The 13,087-nt window shown below is 35.6% G+C and overlaps 1 protein-coding gene across 3 annotated transcripts in view; it reads right to left on the bottom strand.

Moving 5' to 3' along the window:
* The window catches only part of SLC25A13 (solute carrier family 25 member 13), a 121,932-nt gene that overhangs the window by 47,880 nt on the left and 60,965 nt on the right, over positions 1 to 13,087 (bottom strand). For all 3 annotated transcript variants that reach the window (XM_007428590.4, XM_088150605.1, XM_088150606.1), the window contains 3 exons: positions 6,823 to 6,969; positions 1,058 to 1,196; positions 98 to 191 (listed from right to left, as the gene is read on the bottom strand). In XM_007428590.4, the coding sequence (XP_007428652.1) occupies positions 98 to 191; positions 1,058 to 1,196; positions 6,823 to 6,969 (380 nt within the window). The remainder of the gene's footprint in view (positions 1 to 97; positions 192 to 1,057; positions 1,197 to 6,822; positions 6,970 to 13,087) is intronic.

The raw sequence follows: 13,087 nt of genomic DNA on the forward strand, positions 1-13,087 counted from the left end.
GAAAAATAAGATACCTGCAATAGTGGGTAGTATTTTGTTCAACCATACTGTTTCATTTTTTTTTTCCACAGCAAAGAAAAGGGTAATTTCAACTTACCCCCGTGGCTCATATAAATCTGCTAACTGGAACAAGATGTCAACTTCCATGGGTGTAACCTGGCCAAATTTCTGAGCTGCCAGAACAAACTCCTCTGCAATAGAAGAAGGGGTGGTGGGTGGGGAATACAGAAGGGAAAACTAATCAAACAACATGGAGAGCTATCCACAAAGGTCCCAGGAATCACCAACATTTAGTATTAAACCAATATGCTGTAAAAGAAGGGGAAAAAATACCACAAATGGCATGCCTGCCACTGTGTAAATGTGTGTTATCCATCGTGCAAAAAAGAGAAACAGTCTGCCTTTACAGCTTAGTGCTAACAGCAGGATTTAGGATATTTGACATACGGTATCAATCAGTTGTGGGTCAGTAGAAAAAAACAGAAAGAAAAGAAAAGGAGACAGAGATGTGGAACTTTGTTTGCATGCGTGTAGGTTATATTAATGGAGGTTTGGCACTACAGAGGGAGTTCTCTATAAAAGCGGTTAGACAGAGCTGATAACATCTTGTTCCAGGCTTGTAGATCAGCTTACTGCAATGCCAATACAACTTTATGGAATTCTCCAACAATCCTTGAAGGTCACTTTAATAGGCTGCCAATTTGGCATCAATCCTAGGAAGTTTTTATACTTTAAAAACATCTTTGCATCCACTGTTCACTCACTGTTCAGCCCTACCTTAAGAACTATGATCTTTGACAGGATTTAAAAATAAAAATGTAAGTCAAGATAGATTCGCTAGTTAATTGTAACAGACGAGTGCAAATGAAAAAAGGAAAGCACAAAAAATAGATACATGCGATTCATTTTACGTTTATAAAATATTTTTATATTGTTCATCATGTAATACCAGATGGGGGGACTGTTTATCAATGTATACCCATCTCATTGATATCCCAAAAAGATGAGGGGGAGGGAACATTTCCAGAAAAAGAGTCATTACTGAATTTCAACTGACCTTTAGTAACTTCCACATTTTTTCTATGTCCAGCCAGAGTACTATAGATTTTTCTAATAAGTTCCATGTTATTAAGAAGGGTATTAAATCCATTAAAATAGGAAAAACTGACTTGATGAGAAGTGGTACCTCCAGCAGCCTAGAACAGAGAAAGTAATGAGAAAAGCAGGAAGAGAAAAAGAAGGTATCAGACAGGAATTTATATTTATATTTCAATCACTTAACTTGAATATTTGCTGTAAGGGGGGAGCGTTTATGGACGATTGTTAGTTTTTAAAAACACCAATGGAAGTAGCAAGGGATTTTAAAAATGCAAAATGTAAAAAAGACCATAATAGATTCTTAAGTTACTGAAGCTAATCATGACCAGCACACAAGCTTTTCCCTCTGTTCCAGTGAAACCTAAACAAATACATATGCAGGATTATAACAACATGGCCAGTGGTAATTTACAGAGTTCAAGTTTCAATTCCGTTGCAGTCAAAAAAGGTTTATAATGTGTTTTATTTCCTCTAATGAGCAAATATTAAAGGCTTAAAAATGCCAACTTTATTAATGTACAAAATTGGGCGGGGGTGGAAACCATAAAATAAAATCATGATATGGTAAAAAACAGAAAGGGGAGATGTCATTGTCTTAATATTTAAATCCAAAGAATATCACATCACATATAATCAGCAATGAAATATTCTCTTAAGATTTTTCAAACTTTACTTTTACAATTGATTCACTGAAATAACTGAAAGCCCAATCTTTAAAATACATGTTTTAATATTACCACTTTAATCAAACATCAAGCCTTCTTGCAAGTAAATCTTTTCAGTACCCATCAGAAACACCCAAGTGAGTAATTCTGACAAGTAACTCACATTAATGAAAATGCCTTGCATACAATATAAAATTCATGCATCTCAAAATGTAAAATTGTAGCCCAGCAGATATCATCCTCTTTATGTAATATAACATAGAGCATTGATCAGCAGGCTGCAGAATTACTTAAGACAAAGAAATGCTTACTAAATTGAATTCTTATAAAATGAGTAACCTCAGAGATAAGGAGATTACAAGTTCCATATACTTTGTAAAAATGCAAGAATTTTCTGAGGTTGGGGGGGGGGCTTGGTAGAATCCCCTTTTAATTTTTTTTTTCTTGAAATGTATATACAATTTCCAGCATGAATGTACTTTACAATTAAACAGGTCACAGGCCCATCCAGCTAGTTTTCAATCGCTGGCTCTTCAAAGTCTCAAAAAGAGTCTTTCTTTACACTGTTATCTGAATTCCTTAAACTGGAACCACAAGGAATGAAATTTGAACTCTTGTGCATTCAGATCAAATACTCAACCACTAAGCTATGGACCCTTAACAACAGGAATCAACTTGAACAGGGTTATGGAAACTTTTTCAGTCAGAAGGCCGAATTCCAACCCGTTACATGGCATTCCTGTTACGTGTAGGGCCAGCAAATGTGAATCATCTCCAAATCTATTTATGTTGAACTTAAAATGCAATTCTGTGAACACTATTTATAACATTTACTAACATACACAGAAGTCATTCAGCCTATGCATGGCTTCAGTGGTGCTTAATGATTAATGAGTATCAATAATTTCACGTCCCTACATTGAGAATCAGCAGTTTTTAACATCCCAAGGCTGTTTCAAGGTTGTCACAGAGGTTCTTTTAACTGGATATGCCATAAAGTTGAAATGAGTCTCTCTGAACACTTATTTGTCTATCACATCACTTATGGGCTGTGAAATGGCCATTTGGCTGAATGTTTGCATTTAACTGCATTCTATAGTGTCTTCAAAGTAGTGTCTTAATGAAGGGACATTCATTCAGTCATAAGCCCTGGGTTCCTGATCTCTCTTCAATTTCTTGACCATAAGAACGTGAGAGATGTTCAGTGATTTCTGCAGAAATGTATATCAATTAATTACATTTAAAGAATGGTATATATCTATTTCAAAGCCAAGATAACTTCTTTAATATACTTTCTTTAATATTATTCTTTAATATCAACTCAGGTACGATAGATTCTTCTGAAAGCCTAAATAAATTTTTGAATTAAAAAAACTCAACTCTTTGTACATGGAATTCATGTTAAGTCTATTTTAGCAAGTTATCAAAAACTGACCATGAAGTTAATTCATAGTTGGTACTATGCTCTGCTAAAAATATATAAATTGTAACCTTTCTAGATTTGGTTGTGGGGATTGTACAGGAAGTAAATTATTAGTATATGTTTGGTGGAAATGCCCAAACAGTCATTACTTTTGGTCAAAAGTATTTGAGGAAACCAGAAAGATCACAGAATGATCTTTCACAATAAATCTAGCCGCCGATTTTTTGCATCCCTATCCGTATTCCTATTCTTAACCCTTCTTTTTTTAACTGATATGTTTGATACCACAAAATATTGAAAATTTTTATTTTGATCAGTGCTACAAAAATAACTTTGGCTGAAAAATAAACAGAACAGTAAAAGGTTTTGAAGAAATCTGTCACCAAGGACCGGTTTATTTAAATCTGGTCATTATTTTTTAACTACTGTAATGAAGATTTTGTCTACAGAAATACTGTGGCTAGAACATGGATGTTTAAATTGACTGAATTTCTCCTTAACCTTATAAATAAAGTAAAAAAAAGACTTCAAATGATTTTTAAAATTTGATTTTATTTCATTTTTAGTTTTCCTTTTTAAATTCTGTGTTTTTTTCTGTTTTTGTCATCATGTTTTGTTAGTTTAATAAAGAAACAGTGATACTTTTTAATATTAATATTATAGATATCTAAGATCAAAATTCAATCTAAAATAGATACTAATATTACTACCCTAGGTTCTGATTGAGAGATACTATTAGCAGAACAATTTTCTTCCTTACCAAAACAAAAACAAAAGCAAAGGAAGGACCGAACTATAATGCAGATGTATTAGAAGGTGGTTGCTATGTTACTAGTCCAAAGAAACTAAACATTATGAAGCTGGTAATGTATTTCACCTAAAAAAAGCCTATCCTGAATAGACTTCATAATGAGATTCCTTGGTAAACATTGTATTATTTTTTAAAAGAAAATGAACCTTTGTATGTGCAAAGGAACTGAAATATATTGCTAATAAATATACACATTCTTAATTCTGCATACATTCATTCTTGTGTGGCTAAATATTTTTCAAATAATTTTGAATTCATTTCCATTTGTACCTATTCATCATTTTCAGGACTTCGTGCACAATCTTATAAAAGCTTCTCAGGTACATTTTGCCCATGCTGTTCCCCAATTTCTGCATATCAAGATATCTAGTCTGTGTTCATACCAGAACACAGTTATCATTCCTTCATAAAGGATACAGTTGGTTCAGTGTGTCATTTTTTCCCCCCAGTCTTACCAGATATATGCTTTATTGGGTATGTTGGTGTGGACATAATATTTCAGAAACACACAATATTGTATAAAATGGCTAAATTTAACAATCTTTAAAAGCCATCAGGAACATCAAAGTTTTCAGTACCACTGAGTATGAAACTGGCTATGCATATTCAGAAATCAAAGTGATAGAGTGAACTATTAAAAAAAAGAATGGGGGAATTTGTCTAAAAATGCATAGAAAAGGCAATAAATCTTATAAACAGACTTTCCTAACCTAGTGTTATATGTCATGTTGCACTGAACCCATATCTTCTCCAGGCAGCAGAGCCAATGAGAATGTGAACTGAAAAGTGGAAGGGTTATATATAAATTGGCATTGTAGAAGGCTGTGTTAGTCTATGGGAGCAAAAAGGAGTATGGTAGCATCTTTTTCAAATAATAAATTTTACTAAAAGCTTATGGCTTTTATAACATTTATAGTTGGAAAAGGTGCTACCAAACTCCTTCAGATAAACTGGCATTAAAAGAAGTCTATCACAGCCATTTTCTACCTCCCACAAATAAAAATCATATTGAGCATTAACAAAGCTCAGCTGTGCAATCTAGAACTCCCTGAATCATAAGCACGAGTTCCCACTTCACTCATTTGATCTTTTAACATTTGGGGAGAGCGATAAATGAAGGCAAACTGTCAGGCTAGAGAAAATATCCTGATGTCCTCAAAAAACTACATCCTGGTATTCCAAGAATGGATTTTTAATCATGTGAAGGGGAGACAGAGCGATTCAAACATAGTGCCTTCCTGATGTGTGAGCTTCAATTCCCAGAATTCCTCTGCCAGGATGGCATAATTGAAATCCTGGACATTGAAGCCTGCACATCTGAATGGAAACCAGGTAGAGGAAGGCTGGTTTATACTGTAAAAAAAAGATTTTATTTGCATTTGGTAATTATTCATATTAAAAAAGAACACTTGCTATAAGTACAGAGCTGGAAGGAAGCACACTTGGATGTCTGCCAAGGGCAACTGGGGGCTGCTCTCCCTGCATTCCAGGAAAAAATGGTGCAAGAAACAAAAATACTGTCCTGACTCCATCTATTTGCAGAGATATCTACTCTGTTCTCCTTTGACAAATGTTACTCTAAAACCACTGACCTAGAGTGATCCATTTGACCAAGATTTGGATTTCAACTCCCAGAATGCTCCTTCCAACAGTTATTGCTGAGAATTCTGGGAATTGGTTCCACGTAGAGACTCCCAAATTTGGGCAAGGTTATACTAGGTTGAATACTTGCAGATACCTTCCCCAGCCCACATACACTTCTTGCTCCTTATATTGTTGAAGGCACATTTTAAAATTATTTTTAGCATTCAGTTCATTTTGGACCTTCGCCTTTTGATATTTTCTATTATAGCTCGTAGAAATGCTGGGGAAAAATGGAGAAGATGGTAGAAGGCAAGTCACTACTGAGGTATTATAACAACCTATTGTAACTCCTTTTGAGAATCATTTGACTGCAAGGGGAGAGTACAGATCCTTGGGAAAAAAATACACAGAGTAAAATATTGTGTATTTTCAGTGCTACTCTTGGGAAAAGTTTAGAAACAGAGAATATGGAAATAGCCTTATGCAAAAGTTTTAAATCTTTCAGCACCCATTTTCAAGTTGGTTGCAAAATGTGAATGTCAGTCAGAATTTTATTAAGTCAGTAGCATTCCTGAAATAACTGCCTGAAAGTGAAATATTACTCCTCAAACCTATTTAGGGTCAGGTATAAATGGGTTACATTTCTGAAGCTACTGTTAATGTCTGTAGTTGGTCTGCTATCAAGTTTAAGACACTATACAAAATTTCATGCAATATTCAATTTAAAATATAACATATATCAAAACATGCAAAATATATGGGAGCTTCCAGCTTGCCATCCATTTTCGGGATTGGCTCCTGGTGCTGTATTAGTTGCCAATCTGTGAGTAAGCAAAAAGTTAGCCTTACAGAAACAAACTTTCATGCATATCTGTCCCAACAGGGGAAATTCACTTGTTGAGACAGCACAATAATTTACCCTGATGGTGCAAGAGGTCATCTGATATAGTTCAAGATTGCTGGCCAAAACTCTGGACCTGAAGAGATAACACCGCAGTCTTCTGGAGAAGAAAACCTTGCATAACTGGCTAAATGGATTTATCATGTATAAATTTAACTCCTTCTCTTGCATCCAAAGCCTGGATTATGGATACTAGCAAAAATAAAAAGAACAGAAAAATAATCTTGAAATAGGTAGTTTCTCCTGCTCATTTTCTACCTCTTTCTGCACATGTTGGTCTCAATGGGATGCCAATAAAAACAAGGGTGTCATATATATTTATAAACAGCAGATAACTTACAGCTACTAGACATTCTTCAACAAAAGGCGTCAACATATGAGGTCGGATGGTGACCATAATATCCCTGAAGTCAATGGCTGTGACTCTTCCAGCTTGAGCATTATCTCGTTGCACAAATGCCTGTTTTGCATGTTCCAACTGTATTTCCTATAAAAATATGAAAAAACATAGTTAAATCTCTTATCTAACTCTGTTGTATTCTGCCTTTTTAATTTATTTCAGTAAAGACTTGCACAGATCTTTAAAAGGCAGGACACCATTACACCAAGAGTTGAGAATTTCTGCCTTCCATCTACTGCTGAACTACATCTCCCAGCATCTCACAACATTAGTTATTTTGGCTGCAGCTGCTGGGATTTGAAGCCTGTTGCCATTAGAAGGCATTCACCTCCTTCATCATCTCTATGTTGCTTTTAATTCTGAGAACAGCCTGAAAATCTGATCCATACTGTAGATCTTCAATCTGTCTCATAGCAGGAAGTTGTTCAAAGTGTATTAAAGCTTACGAAGATAATATCTGTACAGGGGATTAAATACAAAACAGTAATTCAGAGTGTGCATGAGCATTTAAGTAGCACCTATTTGCAATACCTTAAACCGAACATGTTTCTTCCAAGGAAAACAATGGACAGCTCCACAAGTCCAGAAAATAACACAATTTTTTAGGGACCTGGACTCTAACTTACCTTTTTCTATTCAAATCCAGATACTGTATGTGCTATCTTTTCCCTAACAGAGCCTCTATGGAAGTTAGATCTTGTAAAATAATACCCTGATAATAATTGCTTAAAATTTCACTGTTTACATTTATTTATCAATACCAGCTAGCCAGTCTGTAGTTTTATTACATAGTAAATTAAAGCAGATTTTATTTTATTCAGCCCAAAGTGCTGTGTTTTATGAGTAGAGCATCACTCATAGAATAAGGGATATAACCTAACGCAAGCAATGACCATTCTGAGGCTACATTGTCTTGAGATTTATTGGTATTCGGGAAAATTGATGATGCAATAGATACAATAAAATCCACTCAGTCTCTTTCCACAAAAAAAATAAAATATACAAATGATAAAATATTAAAACTAGCAACCAATGCAAAAAAATATTCTTATTTTCACCATTTAAGATACAGGACATGATTCAGCAAAGTTAAATCCAACTGCGTATTGTCGAAGGCTTTCACGGCCGGCATACGATGGCTGGTGTGGGTCTTCCGGGCTGTGTGGCCGTGTTCTGGAAGTTTTGTTTCCTAACGTTTCGCCAGCATCTGTGACATGCGACTGAAGAAGAAAAACAGCCACCCACCAACAAAGTATTTCTGCCCTACATCAAAGGGGTCACAGACCACATGGAAAAACACAATTTCCAAACAATCTTCAGACCCATCAGAAAAATACAACAAGTGCTAAAATCAGCAAAAGACAAAAGGGATCCCCTCACTGCCGCAGGAGTATACCGCATACCATGCAGCTGCGGGCAAGTATACATCAGGGCCACAAAACGCAGCATCCATACCAGGATAAAAGAACATGAAAGACACTGCAGACTACAGCAACCAGAAAAATCTGCAGTAGCTGAACATACTCTCAAGCACACTGGAGACAAAATCCTATTTGAAAACACAGAGATACTGGACAACACCAACAGCCACTATACCAGGCTATACCAGGAAACCATTGAGATTCACAACACCAGCACAGTTTCAATAAAAAAGAGGAGAGTCTAAAAATCAACAAAACCTGGCTACCAATCCTGAAAAATACAGCCTGCAAAAGGTCAATGAACTCAGCTCAACCACCAGGACGTGTGAACAGTTCACACAATGAACATGCTAATCACCCTCAGCAGCCACTCGTTAACAACTCAATAGAAGAAAAAACCCTGCCTAATCCCCAGGAAGATACACACATATTCTGACACCAAAACAAGCAGCCACTCATTAACCCAAACCCTCCCACCCCACTAACCCCCCTAACCGCCCCACTCCCCCATCCCCCCCAAAACCCCCAATTCCCCCCAGATCTCTATAAATACCCACAAAAGGGTCACATCATCCTGGGCACAGAGAGAACTGCTCCTGTCTGTGCTCCTGCCCTCTGAAGATGCCGGTCACAGATGCTGGCGAAACATTAGGAAACAAAACTTCCAGAACACGGCCACACAGCCCGGAAGACCCACACCAGCCATTAAATCCAACTGATTTTAGCAAGAAGTTAAGCACTACTTTGCTTCTATTAAAACCAATAAATCAAATTTGGCTAGATCACCCCCATAGATTAGGAATCAAAATACATCATTGACTGTTATGAAGGCATTTGTGATATCCCCAGATGGCATAGGGCCCCATGTTTTTTTTTCTTTTTAAGAAAAAAATAAAAATGGCAATAATGTCAAAACTCTATGAAGTTCAGAGATTCAAGATGTCTCACTAGATTTCGGTTTTTTTTAACAAATTATTTTTGGATCCCCACATCACTGTGGAAGATCATGCAATGTTATAGAAAAATCTGCTAACCCTACTGTAGATTCAAAGCAGTATAACGTATGACCTTGCAAGTTTAATCATTAGCCCTATGCAAAGTGAGTGAGCACTACGGCACTTTGCTTCAAGGATCGGAGGTGACATGACTTGTCTTACCCAGCAAGGGGAAATATCAAAGCCGGAAGAAGTGGCTAAAGTAAAGCAACTGCTCCAATTCAGTAAGCAAAATATGTACTTTGCTGGGTTGATTTGATCAAACCAACTTTGAAGCTCAGAGAAGCCTTATTAGTTATTCCTAATATCATTCACTTTCTGCCACTGACCCATCTAAGAGGTGTTCCCTACAATATACAAAAAAGTTTCTGCAATATACAAAGAAGTTCCCTATGATATACAAAAAAGTTTCAGCAAAGTATGGGTTAAACTGGCATTGCAAGAAAAAGAAATTAAGCTGCTTCTCAATACAACCTAAACAGCCTGACAAATGTTCCCTCAACTGCAGATGATGTAATCCTTCTACATAACTTTAAAAATAGCCTCATTCCTTGATGTTCACAGTCTGAATTCCTAAAAGCCATAATAAGTGTTTATTCAAAATTAATTTACTGTTGATAACAGGAACTCAGGTACCAGATCTTTGATTTCATTTGCACGTATATATGTGCAAATCCTTCCCAACTCCTTTTTTCTTGCTACAGTTCACAAAGCCATTATATTGTCCAGGCCTGAGGAATTAGGTTCAGTCATGACTGATATTTCAAATTGATTAGTGCTCACTTGACTCAGCACAGCTATTCCCATTGCTGCGTGTTATTAGGTCCCATTGACAGGTATCATTACCATCAACAAGCCTACTAGAATGGAATAGTATGAAAGCATATATCTGGAGGTATTCAAGAAAGCCATAAAATAATCACATACAAAATGGAATGTAAAAGACTAACGTTGAATTTTGGGCAGAGATTGCAGCTTCTTGAATTGCATCTACCACAATACTACCTCTTGATCACATAAAGATTTTCCTTCACCCTTTCCACAAATCTCTATTTTAAAATCCTATCTGCACTTTCCCATTTGTACATGTGATTTCAATGAGCCTGATAGGTAGGTAAAAATGGTAACTATTGACAGCCCAACCCAATGAGCTACATACTGTAATTGGAAGTAGGGTCTCTGATCAGAATATATCCAATAAATCATACTATTTTTGTTTTAAGATGTTACATACAGGTAGTCCCCGGGTTAAGAATGCCTGGTTCACAGACAACCCATAGTTAAGAACAGAGCCTATTGTAGCAAAATTCGAGTTAATACACAATGATTTGAGTTCATTACACAATGGCTCGAGTTCATTCACATATACTGTTCTGGCTTATATACAAATTCAGCTTAAGGACAGAGCTTGGGAATGGAACCTGTTATTAAACTGGGGACTACCTGTATAGAGAAAGATGTTTACAATTAAGTACCTTGTCCTCCATTCACTATTGTCATTTTCAGCCAGACTGTAGAGCCTTACTTTTTTCTTACACAAGTCATAAAAACCAACTGCCCTGCTGTGATCATCTGCTTTGGAAATGATGGCTTCATCTGGTCCTCCTGAATACCCCATTTCAATATTCAATGGCCATAATTACATTGATATGCAAGGAAAATAGGGCTAGAGTTACCTTGTGTTCTTTGTCTCTACCTATCCACCTCCTCCATCCTTATCATGTCTTTTTAGACTGAAGGTTGGGTGTGTGTGTGTGAGGGGGCACATTTATTATTATACAAGCCACTTTGAGAAAGTTACAGGCCGAAGGACAAGGTACAAATGCTTTAAATAAATAAAGAAGTAGAAGGTTTGATTTTAGCAGTTTAGATTGACAAACTGTCTATTTACACAGATAAATTTTCTGCTTCTACAATTAATCACTGCATAGATAAGAATCTTCATCATAAACACATACTGAAAAGGAGCCATTATTTTATCATTTTAGTTATAACCACAAAAGGCTAGTTTTTGTTCAGCATTAACACATCCAAGGTTAGATTTTAAGAACTGAATAAATAAATAAAGAGAGGGGGGAAAGAGTAATATGGCAATTACTCGATAAAAAGGGCAGAAGTCAAAATTCTGTTTTCTTTCTTTTTTTCCACTTTTCTTTTTTCTCATTTATCTTTTTTCTTTTACTTTTCATTTTTTATACTTTTGTAATGTATTGTAAAATTCTAATAAAAATATTTTTAAAATTCTAATAAAAATATTTTTAAAGAGTTAAGATGACAGTCACTGCAAAGCAATCAAAGTTACGCCCCTTTGTACTAGCATGCAATAATGCACATATAAAAGTGGCAGGGTTTCAATTGTGTTGCTGCAAATGCTATCTTGACTTTGTTGACACCCCTTCCCCAGACACTACTGAAAGAAGTCCTTTCTTTCTGCTTTTACTTTCCCAGGAAAACCGTCTAGAATCTGGCCCTTGAAAACAACCCTGTGACCAAACCAGGGAACAGAACAAGCTTGATACAACCATGTTCACATTATTGGTTCATTACTTTTTGGCACTCTTTTTAAAACTTCAAAATCAGTTATTTCTATCAGTACTTTGCTCTATTGTAGTGAACAAACTGTTTCTACTTAACAGACTATTTCTAAAATGCAAATTACAAAACATACTATTGTGGCAGAATGGTCATAGCTGATGGAAAGCAGGTCAGTACAAGCAACTTCTAATTTCTCTTTTTTTCAAATAAACCTTGATAGCACATGACATATATGTGCAAAATAATATTTAAAAGACCCAGCAGTGTCACATCTGGTGTAAATTATGAAAAATATAAAAAAGAATTTGCATACTGAGACAACTGTGATATCCTGCTGTCTTAAGGTGACCAATTCATATAGAAGGAAAGCTTCAAAGAAAAAGGGTTAAATGCTAAAACTTGCTTAATTCAAAGCAAGATTTCTTAAAGATAACTCTAAATCTCATGTTAAGAGCAGTTTTTGGAAAGAAACACCCCAACAGAAGGTTCTATGGGAATTTCTTTTGTCTAGAAGCTATGTAGCAAACCCAAGAATACTTGTGGGAAGGCTACATAAACTGTCTAACTTATTTTACCTAGAGCTTTAAGGACAAACATGACATATGGATTAAGAGAGTTGGAAAGATCCATATTAGTACCAGGATGGATAATCCAAAGTGAATGTACCACTTTTCTCCATGGTATTGTTACAGAAGAATTACTAGAAGAGAAGATCAGGTTTTAATCAGTTTCCAAACAATAAAGATGGGCTGGATCTGAAGTCAAGTGAAGTCAGTAAAATGACAGTCATTACAACTAACAGAATGTGATTATATTATATGAGACATCTAACATCCTCTTCAGACAAAGAGTTAATTAGACTCTACTCCACCAAGTCAATTTGAAGCATTTGTCCTAGCAGCATTATCTTAATTATTCCTCATCAAAATGATAACACTTCCTACTGTGAACTAACATCGTTATGTAAACAAAATTACAGACTCCATAGTCCTGAAATATGATCCTTTGTCAAAACTCTCTTGTGTAACAGCTCTTTACAGCACATCCAATTGAAACAACAGAAACACTCATCCAGCTTGTCTGTTGATATCAAGAGGTTTTAGCAAGAGTTGTATCAACACATATTCAAAGTAGGTTCTATTCAGTGAATCCTATCTAAATATAATATATATCAATGTAAAATATTTACAGCAGAAAACTGAAAACTAATAAATACAGATCAACCATTTGTTTTAAAAATATATAGCGGAGGTT

The sequence above is a fragment of the Python bivittatus genome, unplaced genomic scaffold (assembly GCF_059951505.1).
Source record: "Python bivittatus isolate LINGU-HERP-01145 unplaced genomic scaffold, Pbiv_v1 ctg000610_np1212, whole genome shotgun sequence".
Lineage (NCBI taxonomy): Eukaryota > Metazoa > Chordata > Lepidosauria > Squamata > Pythonidae > Python > Python bivittatus.